This window comes from Aspergillus sydowii (assembly GCF_001890705.1).
Source record: "Aspergillus sydowii CBS 593.65 unplaced genomic scaffold ASPSYscaffold_2, whole genome shotgun sequence".
Classification (NCBI taxonomy): domain Eukaryota; kingdom Fungi; phylum Ascomycota; class Eurotiomycetes; order Eurotiales; family Aspergillaceae; genus Aspergillus; species Aspergillus sydowii.
Genome location: NW_024467860.1, coordinates 2,870,403 through 2,884,057, shown reverse-complemented (window position 1 = coordinate 2,884,057; position 13,655 = coordinate 2,870,403). Strand labels below are relative to the sequence as shown.

Below are 13,655 nucleotides of genomic sequence, written 5' to 3'. Positions count from 1 at the left end.
CTCCAACATCGACTTCCTCTCCCGCGTATCTAACTGTATTCGTCATGACTATATGACTAGGAATCTGGCCGATTGCGTTGTTGCGTGCTGTGATTTGAAAAAACAGCCGGCGCGGCTTCTGAGTCGATGAACTACCAATCCATTACGCCAGGCTCCCGGCCGGGCGATGGCGACGACAGCTCCAGAATGGCACCGAATACGTCCTTGCTTGACAGTAGTCATGGCCCAAGAGATAGCCAAGACAGCGATACATATGGACCGCGCGATACGTCGCACCGACTCCACGAGATGCCCCCGCCTAGCTTCACCTTGAGGTCCCTGCTGGTTGGTCTCGTTATCGGCGCCCTCATCACCTTCTCGAATACCTACTTTGGATTGCAGACGGGTTGGATCAGTACAATGGCCATGCCTTCGGCATTGATAGGGTTCTCGGTGTTCAAAGTCTTCTCCAAGTACCTCTCCTACCCGTTCACGCCCATCGAGAACGTCTTGATTCAGACCGTGGCCGGAGCTGTAGGGACAATGCCTCTTGGCTGCGGGTTTGTTGGGGTCATTCCCGCTTTGGAGTTTCTTATCAGGGATGGAGAAGATGGGCCGTCGGGGGACGGAGGTACCGGGGAGGGTGGCCCGTTGAGAATGAATTTCTGGAAATTGGCTCTATGGAGTCTGGGAGTGTGTTTGTTTGGTGTTGTCTTTGCCGTGCCCCTAAGAAAGGAAGTAATCGTCCGGGAAAAGCTGAAGTTTCCCAGTGGAACTGCGTCGGCTTTGATGTTAAGGGTTTTGCATGGGGGTGGGCAGAGCGAGAAGGATGCACAAAGAAGCGTTGCTGCTTCGACTGGAGACCAACAAGATGAAGAGCACGCCGAACCCTTGCTATCACGGGGCATCGAAGAAAGAGAAACTCTACCGCAGCAGGCTACTAGAGAATCTGAAGACGTGAAAAGAGACTGGAGGTCGAAAATGCGCCTTCTAATTGGCGCATTTGCACTCTCTGGCATTTATGTAAGTCCTCTGATCTTGATTTTGAGACTTACATTGACCAAAATAGACGCTCTTCTCCTATTTCGTGCCCCAAGTCCGCGATATCCCGATTTTGGGCCTTACCCTTGCTAATAATTGGCTGTGGACGCTGAATCCGTCTCCGGCATATGTTGGACAAGGAATTATTATGGGACCCTCAACCTGCATGCACATGCTTTTCGGGGCTGTGCTGGGTTGGGGTATTTTGTCACCGCTTGCAAAGGCTCGCGGATGGGCACCGGGCCCGGTGGACAGCTGGGAAGACGGAAGCAAAGCGTGGATCGTCTGGGTATCTTTGGCCATCATGCTGGCGGACTCCATTGTCAGTCTGGGCTGGCTGGTAGTAAAACCTGCGGTGGGAGCTGCACCAAAGATCATAAACAGGTTTTACAATACCCGGATTGGGCGTTGGGTCGTGGCAAAAAGCCCCTCGATTCCCAGTCGCTATTCCTATCAATACTCAGCCCTAAGTCCCATCACAGAAGAATCGTCATCCCCTAGCAATGTAGCTCAACCTGGGCTCGATTCGAAAACCTCCGACGATGACGATGCACCTCCTTCTCAACTAATCTCCATGCGAACGGTTCTCATTTTGCTTCCGTTGACTCTGATACTGAATGTCATCTGTATGCACGTCGTCTTTGGCGATGTCATATCGCCCCTTCTCTCAAGCCTCGCCACACTCCTCGCCGTTCTCCTGTCAGTCATGGGCGTTCGCGCCCTAGGCGAGACAGATCTTAACCCAGTCTCTGGGATCAGCAAACTTACCCAACTACTTTTCTCTATCGCAACACCATCGTCCCATTTTTCCCGTCGCACTGCGCTCGTCACTAATCTCCTCGCGGGCGCTGTATCCGAATCCGGCGCGCTGCAGGCCGGCGACATGATGCAAGACCTAAAAACAGGACACATCCTTGGCGCAAGCCCCAAGGCTCAATTCTACGGCCAAATGATCGGTAGCCTAGTCGGCGCTGTCCTGTCCACTGCCGTCTACAAGATGTACGTCAACGTCTACGAGGTACCAGGCCCGATGTTCCAAACACCCACTGCATACGTCTGGATCTTCACTGCTCGTCTTGTCACTGGCCAAGGTCTTCCGCCAATGGCATGGGAGGCTTCCACGATTGCTGGTGCAGTCTTTGTAGCTATAACCATCCTCCGGATCATCGCTGCCTCCCCAATTGCCAACGGCGGCCGGCCGTATGGTACTCCAGCTCCGTGGCGATCTTGGATTCCTGGCGGTATTGCAGTCGCCGTTGGCATCTTCAATGTGCCTTCATTCACACTTGCTCGAGCCATCGGCGGGGTCATTGCCTGGTGGTGGTCTCGAGGACATACGGCATCAAATGGCGAGCTTAAACCCGAGACCGAGCCCTCTCAGGCAGACGGGTTAACGCAACCAACGGAAAGCGATGATAGGTCCCTTACTTCGGGCCGCCAATCTACATCCGATGCGGCCAAGGACAGAACTGATGCTGCAGATGCCGCTGCATCTAGTGTCGTCGTCTTGGCTTCTGGGCTGATTCTCGGCGAGGGGATCATGAGTATTGTGAACCTCCTCTTGGCCAGTGGGGATGTTCCTCATCTCTGAGAAACTGTTTTGGTAATGAAGATGGACACGGGACTTATAGTTATAGTATATAAAAAGCGTTGGTTTCATTATACCTAACTAGATGGACTGCAAACATAACGACTAGAAATGGCACCTTTCAATAATACCTCATTTATCCTGCCTTTAATAACCCTCTTCCCTCAGTATTTAGCAGTGTCCAACCGTGCTCAAACCTCGGTGTCTAAATCCCCCGCATTACAACCCCGCATGGATAACAGTATAACAGTATGAACCGAACTCTTCCAGACAGATGACACTCTCTGGCTACTTGTTGAACAGCACTGTAGCTTCACACAATAATGTCCTCTACCGGAACCAACAATGGCAACCCCTACACCGTCTTAGAGGAACCCCTCGGCACGCCGCAGCATCTTAGGGTTGTGATGATCGGCGCCGGAGCGAGTGGCCTGAATGTCGCCCGGCATATGAAGCTGCATATGGAGAACTACGAGCTTCAGATCTACGAAAAGAACGAGGATGTAGGCGGGACGTGGTTTGAGAATAGGTACGAGTTGTTTCACTTGATTATATACATAAATAATAGGTTGGAATGGATCTAATGCCGTTCGCAGATATCCTGGCTGTGCTTGTGATATCCCGTCGCATAACTACCAGTATACCTGGGAACCTAACCCGGATTGGTCGCATTTGTGGGTACACCTGCGCGAATGGAATGGATTTGGATGTTCTGTGTTTTGACCATCGGTATGCCATGCAGTTACTCCGGCCATAGCGAGATCCTCCGCTACTTCAAAGGCGTTGCGACCAAACACGGTCTGTACGACTATATCCGCCTGAGCCACAAGGTAACAAATGCTGTATGGGACGAGAACGGAAAAATATGGAAGGTCGAAGTGCAGGATGTGAAGACGAACGAGGTGCTGCAAGACTGGTGTCATGTCCTTCTTAATGGATGTGGTGTTTTGAAGTGCGTGGCCCCCCGGGCCAATCCATCTCGATTGAAAACAAGAAAAGAAACTGACCGCAATCACCGCGGAAAGCAAGTGGAAATGGCCTGATATTCCGGGCCTTCATTCATTTGCAGGGGATCTTATTCACAGTGCAGCCTGGCCCAAGGGCCATGACCTGACAGGGAAGACAGTCGCAGTGCTGGGATGCGGATCGTCTGGGGTGCAGATTGTGCCAACCATCCAGTCAAGTCAGTCATAATGTCTTTTTGAAATCTTGATACTAACAGCAGTAACTGTTCTAGAGGTCAAATCCTTGACCACTTTCATTCGAACCCCCACATGGATCACAGCCGGATTCGCACAGCGGCATGCTGGCCCTGGAGGTGCCAACTTTGCCTGTAAGCAGAAATCTCTTCTGCAAAAAGATAGAGACTATTGCAGCGCTGACCTGGGTCTAGTCAGCGACGAGCAGAAAGCCCGCTTCAGGGACCACTCGAACGAATACCTGAACTACAGAAAGGAAATCGAAGGAGAGCTCAACCAGCGGTTCCGATTCGTGGGTCATCAATCTTCGTCTCCCAATTCATGGAGCAGAATCTAACAGAAGTAGATTATTGCTGATAGCCAGGAACAAGCAGAAGCCCGGGACTACTCCACCAAGGAGATGACGACCAAGCTTTCCAACGACGAACGGCTGGTAAAGGCATTACTGCCCGATTTCGCCGTGGGCTGTCGACGTCCCACTCCAGGGAATGGATACCTGGAGGCTCTGACCAAAGAGAATGTCCGCGTGGTTACGGACCGCATCTCTCATGTCGTGCCAGAAGGAATTGTCCTAACAACGGGCGAGGTTATTAAGATAGATACCTTCATCTGTGCCACGGGGTTCGATCTCTCGTTCACGCCTAGCTTCGAGCTCGTAGGTCGTCAGGGCAAGACAATGGCCGAGGAGTGGAAGAGTAAACCAACGGCATATCTGTCTTTGGCTGTTCCAAATTTCCCGAACTATTTCAGTGAGCTTGGCGCGTTCCATTTATGGTCATCCTCAAGAATTCTCGCCAGGTACTGGTGCTGATGCTTTGATACTTCATAAATAGTGTTCATCGGTCCAAACGCCCCAGTCGGCCACGGCAGCCTACTCCCAATAATCGAACACACCACCAAGTACGTGGTCAACTTCCTAAAGAAGATGCAAACGCAGGATATTAGCTCCGTTACGCCATCACAGGCAGCAGCAGAGGACTACGATATCCATGTCGCGACGTTCATGCAACGGACCGCATGGGCGACGCCATGCCGCAGCTGGTTCAAGAACGGCACTGTCGATGGACCCATCACGGCCCTGCACCCGGGCAGCCGTATCCACTGGTTCCATATGCTGGACGACATCCGGTTTGAGGACTGGGAGTTTGAGTATCGCTCGGCAAACAGGTTTCGGTACTTGGGGAATGGGTTTTCGACTAGGGAGGGGCCAGGAAGGGATACGACAAGGTATTTCGAGTGCCCGGAGGAGGGTTACAGGTGCTACTGAAGTGGGTGAGTGTGAGTGAAACTTGCTGCGCTGGCCTTCCCATATTATACTAAGTAGTGGTAATGGTAAACATACTGTGCTTAAAGTGGATATCTAGTACTTTGACTTTTAATGCAACTACCAAATCCCCACTAATTAGGGCTAAGTACGCCAGACGACAGGTTACGAAATAGGATTGTATAACATACCAAGACGAGGTAAGTCAGGTACGTATATAGGCATTTAATCAAAATCGTATGATAGAAGAGGATGGGAAGCTGATATGATATAGAACATGCAACTGTAAACTGTAATCTCAAACAGAAAGTCTCTACAAATCTTGGAGGAAAAGGGGTATATCCCGTCAACTAGGCATATTCTCGGAATTCTTTCCTTCTTCTTCGTTGTCGAGGCAGAAGGAATTTCATTTCGCTGTTCGTTCAACCAAGAACGCGTCTTATGGAACGTCAACAACATCAGTGTTAAAAATCAAGTTGGAAAAGTTCAAAGTAATCGATTGGTTTGAAGAAAATAAAAAAGGATTGGGAGAATAGAATGTGGAAAAAAATTTGAGGCTCCAGGCGCACAAATGGTATGTTAGGATAGTTGAGGATGCTCTATATTGGCTATCCTGGTACCGATTTATTGCTTTCTGGTGACTGGTTGGACTTACGCATTCAAGCGTCGTTTGATGGTGCAGGTGGTGCAGGTGGTGCAGGTGATGCAGGGTTTGTCTGGTTTGTTGGGATTGCGGGAAGCGCACTTGATGGTGGTGGTGCCGTAGGGCCGGCTAGGGGACTTGAGCCGGGTCCGGGGGAAACTCGTTGAGGAGCACCGGTACTGTTGCTACGTTGGCGTTGGTTGGCAGCTGGCATATCCGGCCTCTGTAAACCGGGAGGACCGTAGGGTCCTGGGCTCATTGAACGGGGTGGCGGTTGTCGAGGTCCACCTGGAGAGTGTGACCTTGGAACTGCCGGGAATTGGGCGGGTGACATCGGGCGCTTGGGCAGAGCATGCGCAGGAGGTCCATAGCCGCCGTGAGCAGGAGACATTGGGCGAGCGGGAGACATAGGACGCGAAGCCGGAGAAGCAGGTCTGCCGCCATCTCCGGGGTAGAAGCGCGGGGATTGCGGCATACGGCCCGGTGGTCCCATCATCGGAGAGCCTTGGGGTCCTGGAGGTCCACGGGGCCCGGAACCAGGACCGGCACCCGGCGGAGGGGGTCTTGCTCGAGGCTTCACCGGACGAGCCGATAGGCAGGACCGAGGAACAACTCCTTGCTGCGAACGGTCCAGTCTCACGCAGAGGGCCCAGCCGTCGTCATATTCATGTAGAAGTCGGACAAGCTGACCGCCGCGGAGCTCTAGTTCATCCTCCATTGAGGGTACGAAATCCAGCTGCACACGGTGAACATTCATCGGCACTGCAGGAGATCCAGGACCAGGAGGCGGAGCTGCACCCATGGGCCCTAGAGCAGGATCGACCACATTGGAATTAGGAGCCGTGGGAGCAGGAATCGACGAGGCTTCCGAATCAGAGCTTCCTGGACGACTAGGAGCATCCTTGTCGGCATTGTGAGTAGCGGTGGCAGCGGCAGCACCAACGGCAACTCCACCCATGGCCGCAGCCGCAGCTGCAGATCCATCAGGCCCAGTAGATTCAGAAGTACCAGGAGCAGGAGGTAAAGTTTCAGGGGAAACTGGGGCCTTTGGCTGGTTACCGGCAGTGGAAGGACGAGTCATAGCAGAAACAGGGGAACCGCCGACCTCTGCGTCTCTGCCGAAGGGGTTAACAGGGTCGCCGAAAGGATCACGAGTGCTGACACTAGACTCCGGAGAATGGTTCTGGGGTGTTTGAGGTGGAGAGTTGCCAGTGAGGTTACGCGCAGAGGCACCAGCAGGTGCAAGGGCCGCAGCGGTGCCAATTGATGACGTGGGCGTAAAACCACCTTGAATAGGAGTCAAGTCGGGAGCGAACTGGGTGATGGGGCGAACATTGAGTTGAGGAGCATTGGTTTCAGCCATTGGCTGGTTGCTTGGCGGAGGCGCCTGGGGCTGTGGCGGGTTGTTATAAGCAGCATATTTCTCATTTGATGCATTATTTGCTTCGAGTCCTTCGCCTTGCTGTTGCTGCTTCTTCTTCTTCCAGATAAAAAAGAAGATCAAAGCAGCAATCGCTCCGACACCGAGAACCACACCAATCGCAATTCCTGCCTTGGCACCCCCGGTGAGACCATCAGACCCAGAGTCAACAGTATTCGCACCAGAGCCCGTCTCGCTGGACTGGTCAGCGATGAAACTGGAAGTGGGAACACTATCGGAATCAGTTGCACTCGATGTGAGAGTTGCCAGAGTGGTGTGCGTGGTCGATGTTTTGTCAGCGTCAGCATCATCAATAGCGGTGGTAGTTGTGGTGCTGGTACTCTCGTCTTCGGTGGGTTTGGAAGTTTCAGTGGTAGTTCGAGACGGCTTGACTTCTGTTGTAGTTTTGTCCTCATCCTTGTCATCGTCGTCCTTGTCCTGTGTTTTTGTCTCCGTAGGCTTGTCTTCTTCTGTTTTGGTACGAGTTGCTTGCACAGGCGCACCCACCCCGACGTTGGTCTTAGTGGGCTCCGGTTCATCGTCTTGTGTCTGAGTGGAGTATCCACCTATTTCGCCATCAAAGGTAGGTTCTGCCGTGACGTAGACAGTAATTCCATCGGGGTCTCGCTGCTCGAGTTCAGGATCGCGCTGCTCAAGGTGGGCTTTGTGCCCATGGTGACCGTGTGCGTGGACCATGATGTTCGGTCTTTTTTTTTTTCCCCTTTGGTGCGGGGGTTATCACGTCCTCGTCACACTATATCTGACCAGATAAGATTGGTTATTCAAATAAGAGACATATGCTCGGCGATTCCGAGTAAGGTGGGTTGAGTCTCTATCGCTTGGGATCTTGTACTCAGCAAGTCCGACAAGGTGTGACTGGGGAGACAATTTCGGCGGGGATAAGGCCAGTAGATATCACGAACGCCCTCTGGGGTGTATTCTGAAGCGATCGAACGCGTTCAATAGCGAAAAGGGCGCATGCGCGTTTTAAAGAATGTGAGTGGAAAGAACGGAAAGTATGCGTATACTCGGCGGTGGCTGGACGTCTACCGAAGGTGATAAAAGAATGACAACGAGCTTCCAGGCCGCGATAATGCAAAACGAGAGAAAAGAAAGGAAGGTAGAAACGCAGAGGCCCCGCGAATCGGGAGGGAGAAGGAAAGGCAATGGTGAGATGAAGCGAGGAGGACGGACTGTGATGACAGAGCGAGCGATTCTTGTGATGAGACTCGGACGCCCAGTGTGACCAGTATTTACCATAGATTACCAGCCTTGAGGGACAAACGAAATGAGATCAAACCTAAAGGATCAGACAGGCCAATCGCAGGGGCACGTCTTCAGGTATGGCCGCATCACGCTAGCCGCATAGGGAGAGGTTTCTGGGACGCCCCGCTCTCGCCAGGGCCGGGCTAATCGTGGTTGGCTCATGTTTGATACGGTTCCTGGTTTCTGGAGGGTCGGTAAACACAGACACGAGCAACCCTGAGGGACAGAGTCAATGCTCTCTCTTTCATTTCTTGTTCACGAGCTGACCTTGTCCACTCCTGTGCTGCACAAATCACAGGCCCGCCACCAGTGCAATTTGCGCTATATTTGGATACGTAGAATCACAAAGATTGAATCAAGGTCCCAGGCCCCGATTCATCCACGCTTGTCCTCCAAATCTCTTGTCCGTCCCACAACCCTGGAGAAATCATGGTTCTGTCCCTGCGGCCCTTTTGCTCAGGGGTAATCCACCACTGCCCACGGTTAACGCCAATGTCGACCCGTGGCTCAGACTCCCAAGAAAAGGGAAAACACTATGATTGTATCTTGATTCGCCTGGAGGCGTCGAAATTTTATGCCTAGTAATAATACTGCTTCATAAGATGATGGTGATGTTTAGTGCTCACTGCCCACTTCTCCGGTCTTCCCGAGCGCTCTACAGTTTCCCTCGCTTGTTTCCCTCGCTTGAGGAAGAGCCTTGGGTCAATTCGTGTCCTTATAATTATGATTTATTTATTACGGGGTATTACGGACCCTTTTCTCCGCCTCGATCGCAATCTTGCAATTCTGTGCAGTCTGCCAGTCAGCCTTGCCCAGCTTTCTTGGTGGTGAAAGATGTCACCCCATCCTCTTAGGGCCGACTTGAAACAGACCGTCAAAACTTGGCCCATTATTTCCTTCGGCTGCAACGGCCTGGCACTCAGCCACCGCAACTCCGCCCGAGGTTCGAGCTTTGGGCTGTTTTGCTGGACGAAACAAATGTTGCTGTCATTGACGCCGAACTGTTTCTAAAATCCCGTCCTGTTTAAAACTGGCGAACATGACCGAATACTTGCGGCAATGCTCTGCAGGCAGCAGCCTGAACGTTTGAAACTTTGTGCAACAGAGTCTAATTTATCAATCTGGTGAATAAATCCAGCACGCAATTGGTGATTCCGATTCAAGCGGGTGCTCCTTGTGTCCTCGTGCTTCGTTTTTGATCCTGGGCGAGTGACGCATGTCTGCGGCGTACAGCCGTCGGCCGTATGAAGGGAAACGCCTAGCTATCGCCATCCAGTTACGATCGTCCAGTCAACTTCGTCACGAGAGTCACATATCGTAGTGACCAAGTCCAAAGCCCTCCTCGGGTGGTCCGAACCAGGTAAAGCTATCCAGCATCTGCTGCCACAGATAGGCGTCAAAATCATGCATCGGTTGGAACTGGCCATCCATGGAAGCTACAACGTCTGGGGTGTATGCCTGGGGCCAAACAGGCTGATGCGTTGCATTTGGCCCCAGAGGTTGCGAAGATTGAGTTATAGCTGCACTATTGTCGCATGCAGTATGCACATCAGCTGACACGGATCCAGACCGTGCTTCGGTATTGGACTTTTCTAGCCATGCCAACAAGGTGGAGACCGCCCTACTCGAGCTTTTCCAGAAACCGTCTTCTTCGAGAGAGATATCCTTAAATTTTTGGACTATGGCGGCACCTTTGTCCTGAATATGCTTCTTATTCACCCTGGTGGCTTGTTGTTTATTGGGATGAAAGAGTAAACTCAGTTTGGACAGGACTAGTAAGCTGAACCAAATGGTGCCGTAGGTAGCGGAAGAAAAGTGGAGGGTGGCTGGCGCAGGAGTTTCTAGATATGTGTTGACAACGTAATGTGCGGAATCTATAAGGGGTTGGAGTTGGTTCATTTCTCGTAGCTTGAAGACATGCTTTTGCCTTCCCAGCGCCTGGCCAAGTATCAGTGCCGGTAAACCCCCTAGCTCGATGCGTAGCGGCCCTATTTCCTTTCCATTAGCACTGACAACACCCCGTGGAAGATCGGCAGCTTACAGTCCTGGTCATGAAGTGATGACAGCAGACCTTCCATCTGCGCTTGTTGGGACATGATATCAAGAATTTGTTCCCAGTTATCTGATGAAGGATGGAGACCCCGCCGCTCCTCATCAAACAACAACTGGCTTCGGCGCACCAGTGACTGAACATCGATATAAACCTTGAGCTTCGAGTCTGTTGGATATTCCGGTCTCTCTGTCAGCGCATTGGCGCAGTCGTTGATCCACTGCGAATGTCGCATATATATTTGCCGGCGAAATAAAGACGACCTAGACTGAAAGTCAGCCAAACTATTATCGAGCAAGTTCGTGGCTGAGATTCTTACTTAGAGCAGAGATAGTAGCATCCCAACAAAGCACGCTGCTGGGCGGCAGTTTGAGAGGTTGACTCCTTCGGGCCGTATGTATTATCAGGATCCTTCCCTTCACCTGGGATCGTCTGCATCCTGAAACTCTCTTGCTTGTCGAGACAAAGATCCGCAATCATTATTAATGTCATCTGAAGTAGCATATACATATGCGTGTGGTATGTCTTCCAGTGGTAATGATGCCATGCGCCATGGACAAGCAGGCCCTGTAACAGGTCCATATTCCGTTCTATGCCCACGACGATGCGGTTTGCGATTTCTTTCCGAACAACAAGCTCCAACTCCTCCTGTAGTTTGGGATTATGCTCCAGTGCCGCAGTCAAGATACACAAAAGAAGAAATGGTGACTGCTCGCGAAGCGTGGCAGCGTCTGCCTCTGGAGGGACGACCACAAAGGGAAAATGCGGCACCTTCTGCGCACGGTATTTGGATAGAAGCTCATCGGCTAGATTGGAGGCAATTACTCCGTGAAACTTTGGACTCTTTGCTTCATCGCTTATGCCGGGAGGCCGGGAGTTGAGTCGCTCTGCTGTTGGATTTCCACGCAGCTCGGCAGGGAACACGCACGATGGGTGGCCAAGTCGTGTACAGCGCTGGCAAGCCCCCGAGCCAGCAGGGACGCATTTAACTTTAAGCCGGACACATCTAGTACAGGCATAACGCCTGGGTGGTTGTCGTCGATACATTGCCTCCTGGTCGAGCTGTGGAGGATAATGAGTGAGAGAAACAGAGACGGAGACAAAGTCGGAATCGGAGTCGGAGTCGGAGTCGGTCTTGAGGTCCAAAACCACCTCTGGCCTGGAGATTATCTACCAATCAATACGTTTGGGGTAAATAAAGAAATTGACATCAATTTTACGAGTTTTTATTGCGATTCTTCATTTTTGTGGGTGTTGCAATATACATTTGCGCCAGAGGCATCCAGTGTGCCACGCTTAGGGTTACCCGTCCAGTGCGGCACGTTCAAACATCCTGGAAAGCGTAGATTCAACAACTAACAAGCAGTCCGCTTTTGAATGTGTTAAGCTCGAGCTTCATCTAGGAACTAACTAACTATCTCTCAAGTCAAAGGAGTTTACTTTTAAAGATTTCGACATTTGGTGGTTAAGGCTCTCTCGAGTTGTGGTCCATTACAATTCCATACAGGAGTTGAAGTGGGGAGCCAATAAAGCGTCATATCAATGTTCATTTATGAAAATTCAATTATATAATATAAACCAGAATATAAATATGTGGCGTATGGTAAGGCGGTGTCCTCAGTCAATTAGCTGCCATGGGCGTGCATTTAAATAGAGAGATACGGATGCACCAGGGCCTGTGGTTCAATAATTATTTTCAAGCATAACAATATGAGTGGCCTTATATAGAAAACTTACATCCGCAGCAGAAAGCCGTTGGCCACTTTCGTAAGTGACTAGTTTGCTCACAAGGTCTCGTCCATTGGAAGACGATCCTTGAAGGATCTGATCCCAACTCTTGGCTGGGTATTTGTAGAATTCGATTTTGCCCCAGTCCGGAAGTTTCCGGGTCTCCTAGGAAGACTGTCAATATGCATCGGAAATAAATTGGCGTTTTGGTATCTTTTACATACCGGCCAGGTTTGCTCATCTGGAGTACCCAAGGTGGTAAAGATAGACTGGATAAGGGACAGATCACTCCCAACAGGGCCAGCATCGAACAGTTGTTTGTGCCCAACAGCCACTGCCTCTGCAACAACACACCCAGCGGCCCAAAGATCAAGAGCTATCCCATACCCTTTAAACCCAAACAATATCTCCGGCGGTCGATAACATGTGGTACCGACATCAGTGATCTTCTTGTCTGTGGGCTCAGCCTCTATGCTTCCTTCTCGCCAGGCTATCCCAAAATCCGCTAGGTAGGCTGGGCCGCTAAGAGAGTCAAGGAGAATGTTTGCTGGTTTAATATCTCGGTGTATAATCCCTAGTTCGTGGATAGACGCCAGTGCACTGAACATATTGTGCAGGATGGATCTAGTGTTTGCGGCTGTTAAGGCGCCTCGGCGGAGTAAAGTTTCGAGATCATGTCGTTTGAAAGGGGACACGAGAATAAATCGGCCACCGTCGAGCTTAAATGTCTCCAAAAGTGGTATTATATGCTCGCCAACTGCCTCGCGCAGGAGCTGAGCCTCACGATAAGCATCATGTGGTGGCTCTAGTAGATGCGGCGTTGTGACTTTCAGCGCAACGAGAGCACCATCTTTTGACTTGGATTTATATATCGTCGAGTGAAGACCATCAAAATAATGAAGGCATCCTTGATATTGACCTATCGTCTGACCAGGCACTTGGTTCGAGGCGGTTGTGTCATCATCTAGCTCGTCCTTGGATGGTTCAGATACGGCGGCTTCTGCCGCATCAACCGCTTTTTGGCAGAGTTCATTATATTCTTCCTACAAACGCTTAGAAACATACTGGGAAATAAAGCAGTTTAATGTTGACGGACCTTCGAGCTGGCACGTTCATATGCCTCGCCCTCGAGTTTTCTTGCCTGTGTCTGTGCTTCGGCGAATGCAGCCGAAGACGAGGCTTGTTGGTAGGCAGTCGTCCTAGCCACAGGTATCAGCCTGGAATACTGTTACCTTTGCTAGAAGACTTACAGCGATTGGATAGTTCTGAGTCGATCTGTGAAACCAAGACTCTTTTTCCAATCCATGGCTGGGGTGAGAATATTGTAGCAGTACACAAGTGGGCAGGGATCCGTGACACGATTAGGTTAGCAAATATATCTAACCGTTTTAGGGTTAGCGCCCACTCTTAAAAAGAAACTCGATGGACCCCTGCTTAGTCATTCATCTCCGTACTCAGTCGACTCCGTCGTCATCAC

General features: G+C 51.1%; 6 protein-coding genes across 6 annotated transcripts; 2 read left to right on the top strand and 4 right to left on the bottom strand.

The window, feature by feature from the left end:
- Positions 1-288: 288 nt before the first annotated feature.
- On the top strand, positions 289-2,611 carry ASPSYDRAFT_145650 (OPT family oligopeptide transporter; the record flags this gene model as incomplete). Its single annotated transcript, XM_040841546.1, has 2 exons — positions 289-1,002; positions 1,049-2,611. 2 exons carry the CDS (start codon positions 289-291, stop codon positions 2,609-2,611), a joined length of 2,277 nt encoding a protein of 758 aa, XP_040706610.1.
- A 320-nt stretch (positions 2,612-2,931) lies between these two features.
- Positions 2,932-5,468, top strand: ASPSYDRAFT_1168430 (flavin-containing monooxygenase; the record flags this gene model as incomplete). The annotated part of the gene is made up of 8 exons (XM_040840209.1): positions 2,932-3,137; positions 3,205-3,282; positions 3,351-3,560; positions 3,634-3,791; positions 3,846-3,941; positions 4,002-4,099; positions 4,154-4,556; positions 4,641-5,468. The coding sequence occupies 8 exons, from the start codon at positions 2,932-2,934 to the stop codon at positions 5,072-5,074; spliced, it is 1,683 nt and encodes a 560-aa protein (XP_040706609.1). The 3' UTR covers positions 5,075-5,468.
- ASPSYDRAFT_669167 (uncharacterized protein) lies at positions 5,160-5,630 on the bottom strand. Its single transcript, XM_040850374.1, has 2 exons — positions 5,263-5,630; positions 5,160-5,191 (listed from the first exon to the last, which is right to left on the bottom strand). The coding sequence occupies exon 1, from the start codon at positions 5,528-5,530 to the stop codon at positions 5,297-5,299; it is 234 nt and encodes a 77-aa protein (XP_040706608.1). The 5' UTR covers positions 5,531-5,630; the 3' UTR covers positions 5,160-5,191; positions 5,263-5,296.
- Positions 5,631-5,730: 100 nt separating this feature from the next.
- Positions 5,731-7,830, bottom strand: ASPSYDRAFT_55560 (SH3 domain protein; the record flags this gene model as incomplete). The annotated part of the gene is made up of 1 exon (XM_040849057.1): positions 5,731-7,830. One exon carries the CDS (start codon positions 7,828-7,830, stop codon positions 5,731-5,733), a length of 2,100 nt encoding a protein of 699 aa, XP_040706607.1.
- Positions 7,831-9,708: 1,878 nt separating this feature from the next.
- On the bottom strand, positions 9,709-11,497 carry ASPSYDRAFT_143561 (Zn(II)2Cys6 transcription factor domain-containing protein; the record flags this gene model as incomplete). The annotated part of the gene is made up of 3 exons (XM_040841349.1): positions 9,709-10,388; positions 10,442-10,713; positions 10,770-11,497. The coding sequence occupies 3 exons, from the start codon at positions 11,495-11,497 to the stop codon at positions 9,709-9,711; spliced, it is 1,680 nt and encodes a 559-aa protein (XP_040706606.1).
- Positions 11,498-11,980: 483 nt separating this feature from the next.
- On the bottom strand, positions 11,981-13,503 carry ASPSYDRAFT_41495 (putative cell division protein kinase (Ctk1)). The gene is made up of 5 exons (XM_040846296.1): positions 13,429-13,503; positions 13,275-13,377; positions 12,403-13,221; positions 12,188-12,343; positions 11,981-12,126 (listed from the first exon to the last, which is right to left on the bottom strand). Exons 1-5 carry the CDS (start codon positions 13,482-13,484, stop codon positions 12,097-12,099), a joined length of 1,164 nt encoding a protein of 387 aa, XP_040706605.1. The 5' UTR covers positions 13,485-13,503; the 3' UTR covers positions 11,981-12,096.
- Between the last annotated feature and the right edge of the window lie 152 nt (positions 13,504-13,655).